The sequence below is a fragment of the Octopus bimaculoides genome, chromosome 2 (genome assembly GCF_001194135.2).
Source record: "Octopus bimaculoides isolate UCB-OBI-ISO-001 chromosome 2, ASM119413v2, whole genome shotgun sequence".
Lineage (NCBI taxonomy): Eukaryota > Metazoa > Mollusca > Cephalopoda > Octopoda > Octopodidae > Octopus > Octopus bimaculoides.
This window is the reverse complement of record NC_068982.1, coordinates 95994267-95999689: the sequence shown is the minus strand read 5'-3', so window position 1 is coordinate 95999689 and position 5423 is coordinate 95994267. Positions and strand designations below refer to the sequence as shown.

General features: G+C 37.0%; 1 protein-coding gene across 2 annotated transcripts in view; it reads right to left on the bottom strand.

The window, feature by feature from the left end:
• Positions 1 to 1747: 1747 nt before the first annotated feature.
• The window catches only part of LOC106873209 (zinc finger protein 883), a 10213-nt gene continuing 6537 nt past the window's right edge, over positions 1748 to 5423 (bottom strand). For both annotated transcript variants that reach the window (XM_052978484.1, XM_052978483.1), the window contains exon 3: positions 1748 to 5411. In XM_052978484.1, coding sequence (XP_052834444.1) covers positions 5155 to 5411 — 257 coding nt within the window. In that variant the 3' untranslated portion in view covers positions 1748 to 5154. The remainder of the gene's footprint in view (positions 5412 to 5423) is intronic.

Here is a 5423-nt window from a genome sequence, read left to right as displayed (position 1 = left end):
ACTACACCCCTTTTGTGTGTTGGGCCTCATGGAGGCAATGACCAAGACCTTTGGCATTATGTTGTGCTTGGAAAGAAGGCCCATCAAGCTGAGCAAAATCACAGTCATGGTAGATACCAGTGTCATGCAAATGGCACGTAAACACACTTAATACACTCTTGGAATGGTTGGTGTTAGGAAGGGCATCCAGCCATAGAAAACCATGCCAAATCAGACTGGAGCCTTGCACAGCCTTCTAGCATGCCAGCCCAGTCAAACAGTCCAACCCATGCCAGCATGGACAATGGATGTTAAATGATGATGATGTGGACAGCCAATTGACTACAGCATCAGATAAAATGCTTTGCAGTGTTTCTCTCAGCTTCTTGAATTCTAAGATAGGGTTAATTTTATCTTTCAACCTTCTAGGGTTGATGAATAAGTTACCAGCCTGGATGGAATCATTAAAATGTGAAATGAGATGCTTTATGGCATTTGCTGTGGCTCTTCGCATTCTGAATTCAAATCCTGTTGTGGCTTACTTGATGGTAGGCGCAGTCTGTTACCTCCTTAACACCACCACTTGGTCCTCAGGTAATTTAGCTGAGTCCACTCTGTTGCAAGCATTCAGGATAGGTATCCAGTTTGAAGACACATTTCTCCCTCCCACCAGTCTTGGGGCCCCTGTAAAGGGCCATGGGTACTACTTTCTCTTCTGATTAAGTGATAAAATCATAAATCTGAACTACTGGCTTTGATATTGACACCAGTTTTATATACTGAAATGTTTTTGTCCTTTGATGGTTTTACATTTATAATCATCACTACTAAACAATGATCCCGTCATATACTCCCCTTCATGTTTCTATATCCCTTCCCCCACCCAAATAACAATACATCAATCTCTAACACAGATTTAGCAGCATGTCTGATAATTTCAACGTTTTTTTTTCAATCTTATTGACTTTGATATGTAGACTTTCAGCAGTTTTTTTAGTACTTATATACATATACCATCTTGACAAATAATAACATTATCAATGTTATTTTCAACAATATATTTTATTGTTTCTTGAATATAGCATTGGTTGTTTTATTTCTGTATGGAAGATGTCATCATTGTTTTAACATTTATTTAGGTCAGGTAGAGTTCATTGAGGCAGATTTTCTACAGCCAGATGCCTTCACTTGCTTCCAAGAAAGGTATTATTTTCCCGTGGTCAGGTATAACTTCACATAAGATTGGAAATGAAAGACACCACTTGTATGATGACCTATTTACAACTAACATGCAATATCAAGATAAGGAGACACACTCACACATATGTATTAGCATAGCTGGAGGGTGTGCTGTCTAGGGTGGCCCTTCCATTTGCCACTCCTGGATCTCACAAGAAACACATATATTGCCTATGGCAGATCCAAAAGTGCCACCTGGGGTGGATTGCCCCTACCACCCGCTATGCTAGTACACATATGTATGTACATACAAGGCAGGTTTCTTTCAGTTTCTGTCAGTCAATTCCACTTACAAGGCTTTGGTCAGCCTGGGACCATAGAAGACACCTGTTCAAGATGCCATGTATGTCATATCCAGCTTAAAATATGCATTGGTGTATCTATTGTTATAATTTTGCTTACTTCAGAATACACTGCTATCTGATGATATTGCTCCTGTAAGATGGTAAAATGGTTGGCACTGGAAAAGTGCCACACAATCCCTTACATCAATGTTAGAAGAAAAAATATCGGAACAAGAAAACATCCGAACATAAAAACAATCCTTTTATTTTGTATGTCCAAGATTTACACCTTGGGACAATCAGTAGCCAGGTCTGGTGTGGAAACAACAAAGTCAGAGTTAATCATACTTTGTGAAGGCATTCTTCACAGAACTCCAGCTACACAGAGCTGATCAAATACCGAGCGTCTCAGGTCAGCAGCAGAGGCAAACAGAGAGCTGCTGAGGACACGTCTGCATAGTTCAGCTACTGCGTCTTAAGTCTGAGATATCAGAGAACTCTGCTGCTGCTAGTTTTCTATGCATGTGCATCAGGGACCTTTCGGCAGGCCTTCCAGAAGGTTCCAGCCCTGCGCATGCATGCTGGAGACCCTCAAAATGGCGTCACTACACTCCTTTCAAATCCAGTTGAGTAAAAAAATAATTCATAGCAGAAAAAGGAAATAATAATTCAGTATTTGCAGTTGGATAAGAATCTGAACAAATTTTTGTCATCTCACTGGTACTTATTCTAAAATCTTTGCCCACCTTTTGCACAACTACTGAAGATGCTCATTTACTTCCTCCAAAAGTGAATTCTTTTTAAAAATTTTCATTAACAGCTTTCATCAGACAAATAGTTTAATGTGAATTGGTAGGTGCAGTCATGGAACCATGTGTTTAAAGGTCTGTTTTCACTGGTTGACCAATGCCTTGTGAGTGAAATTTAATAGACGTAAACTGAAAGAAACCTGTTGTAAATGTGTGTGTGTGAGAATGTACTCTCTTTGTTTTGAGATATGTGTAAACAAAAAGTCAACATTCACACAAATGACATTTATTGTTTACAATCCTCAGCTAAAGCATTTGCAGTCTATTCATTGTTCACAAGACTAGGGGAAATACTGCCTTGCTTGGAAACAGTTGAAGATTGACAACAGGAAGAGCATCAGCCTGTAGAAAAGTTACCATCTGACTTGTGTAACCATTGAAAAAGTGGATACTGAAATGATGATAGCAATAGTCTTGCTCAAAATATTATGGCCTGATATTTCCTCAGGAGAATCTTACCCTTAAAAACTCATCAGATCCTGAAGTTCCTTGAGGCTTCAATCTTATAAATTAATGTTGAACTATCAATTTTCATCCAGTTCATATCAAGCAAGACATAATTTCTTTCTGGTTGCACAGTGTCAAAATAGAGCATGAAGACATTCCAAGTGTGAGATGTCAAACAGACTCAACCTACTGATTTCTCAGAATACACATGGTTATCTCTGTAGAAAAGAAGTTATGAAGACAATTGAGCTTTCCAAATCAATATAGCTACAACCCAAAGAAACAAGTTATTTCAGATGAACTGTCAGTAATTACTAGTAGCAAAATAGTGAAGATATCTGTTCGAGGTTCATGTATATTTGTGAAGTAAAAATGCAAAGGACAGAAGAGTCTTAATAATTTACAGTAAAATTTAACCAACACATACAAGTTGTTTACATTCAGTTTTACCACTTCATGGTGAAGAATTTAAAAACATTTTTGTCATAGAATGGAAATTTGGGAAGAATGTAATAAGTAAATATTTTGAAGTGGTTTAGTAGCATTGAACAAAATTCCAGCAGTATCAGTTATAACTCTTTACATTCTAAGTTCAAATCTCATTAGGGACAACTAGGATTCAAACTCCACAAAAAAGGATACAGGCTTAAAAATTTTCATGTTTTGAGCTTTGGTGCTCTACAGATGATATCGGGTCATCTCATAAACAATGTATTTTTTTTTATACTTCTTTTATTTTTTCAAAATTAAGATCTGGTAGACTTGCAAGGCCTCTCTTCTAAAATTCACTTGTCTGTGATGAAAAATACTCCTTCAGTACTGTTCTGACCTCATCTACAGAATTCATATTTTTTCCATCCAAATGATTCTGAAGACTACAGAATATATGATAATCAGATGGGGCAATGTCTGGTGAATATGGTAGGTGGGGCATCGTTTCTCATTCAAACTGCTCTAGCCTTTGGAATGTCATCCTTGCTGTATGTGGCTGAGCATTATCCTGATGGAAGAACACGTTTCGTCTTGAAATCAAAGATGGTCATTCTTCTTATAGCTGACTTAAGCCACTCAAGCTGCTTGCAGTAGGTCTCCTTTGTTATTGCTTGGTTTGGGTTTAAAAGTTCAAAGTGGACTAAACCTTTCATATCCCACCGAACAGATAACAACACCTTATGTGGGCGAAGACCTTCTTTAGCCTGGGATGATGGTGTTTTTCCTTTCCCTACCCACTATCTTTGGTGCTTGACATTTTTATAGAGAACCAATTTCTCATCACCAGTCACTATTCGGTCCAAAAAAGGTTCATTTGTGAGATGTGACAGCAAAGAGGAGCACACATTCACTCTCTGTATACGATTAGACTTGGAAGGTTTGTGAGGAACCCATTGACCCAATTTGCTGACATTTTTGATGGCACGCAGGTGTCAATGAATGGTTGATTGACCAAATCCAAGCTTCTCTGCTAGTTCCTCAACAATTACGATGGGATTTTGTTCCACCAGGCTTTGCAAGACGTCCTTGTCAAGCTCTACGTATCTTCCAGGTTGAGGCTCATCTTTTAGGCTGAAGTTTCTGGAACTACCACTGGCTTATTCTTATTGTCTGATCACCATATTCTGCATTAATATTCCTCGCACTTTCCATTGTGTTGTTGCCATTATTGAACTCATAAAGCAAAATATGATGAATATGCTCCTTTGTCACTTCCATTACAGCTTTGAAAAAATAACTTAAAATCGAACCGCACTCTTCAAAAATTGCACTAAAAATAAGTGTAAGGTAAAATTACTACTGCTTTTATAGCAGGTTGATGCAGGTAGTTTATCCTATCCCTGTCTGACTTTTAGTCCATGCAAATGAAAAAAACTGCAATATTTATTAGATGAACCAATATATTCTCTCTTGAGATATGCTTATGGTATCTGTAACATTTGATGATTACATCTCAATATCTAAACACATTTATATCATCTGACTAGAAAGCACACAAGACTTTGAATAATTTTGTGGTGAAACTTGCATTCTCTCTTTACAGTTGATAACACATTACTTTGGAGCACTCTTATTTGAATTAACATAGTAAAATTAAGGCATAATATATATATATTTTTTACATATGCTTAACAATATGAAGTGTTCAGATACCTATTTCTTATTAAATAACATACTTGAGTTTCAAAATTACTTCAACAATGAGAGATAATTACAGTTATCTACTATACAGAATAGTTATTCCTGTGTAGGAGTAAATAAGATATGGTATAATCAAAAGGCTCTTTGACAAGAATGGCCTACTTGAGAAATCAGTTTTTTCAACCCTTGTTAATATGTTTATGATGAGTCAAATGTATATAGCATGAAAATATTTTACCACAAATATCACTATGATATGGTTCCTAACTCCTGTGTACGAGCTGGTGGACAGTTAAGTTACTCTTGTGTGAAAATGTTTTACCACAAATATCACAGTGATATGGTTTCTCACCTGTATGAATACGTTTATGTGCAGTTAAAGCACCACTCTGTGTAAACGCTTTATCACAGACACCACATTTATATGGCTTTTCACCTGTGTGAGTAGGTTTGTGATGAATTAAACTTGCTTTCTGAGTAAATGATTTACCACAGATATCACAATGGTATGGCTTCTCGCCTGTATGAATAT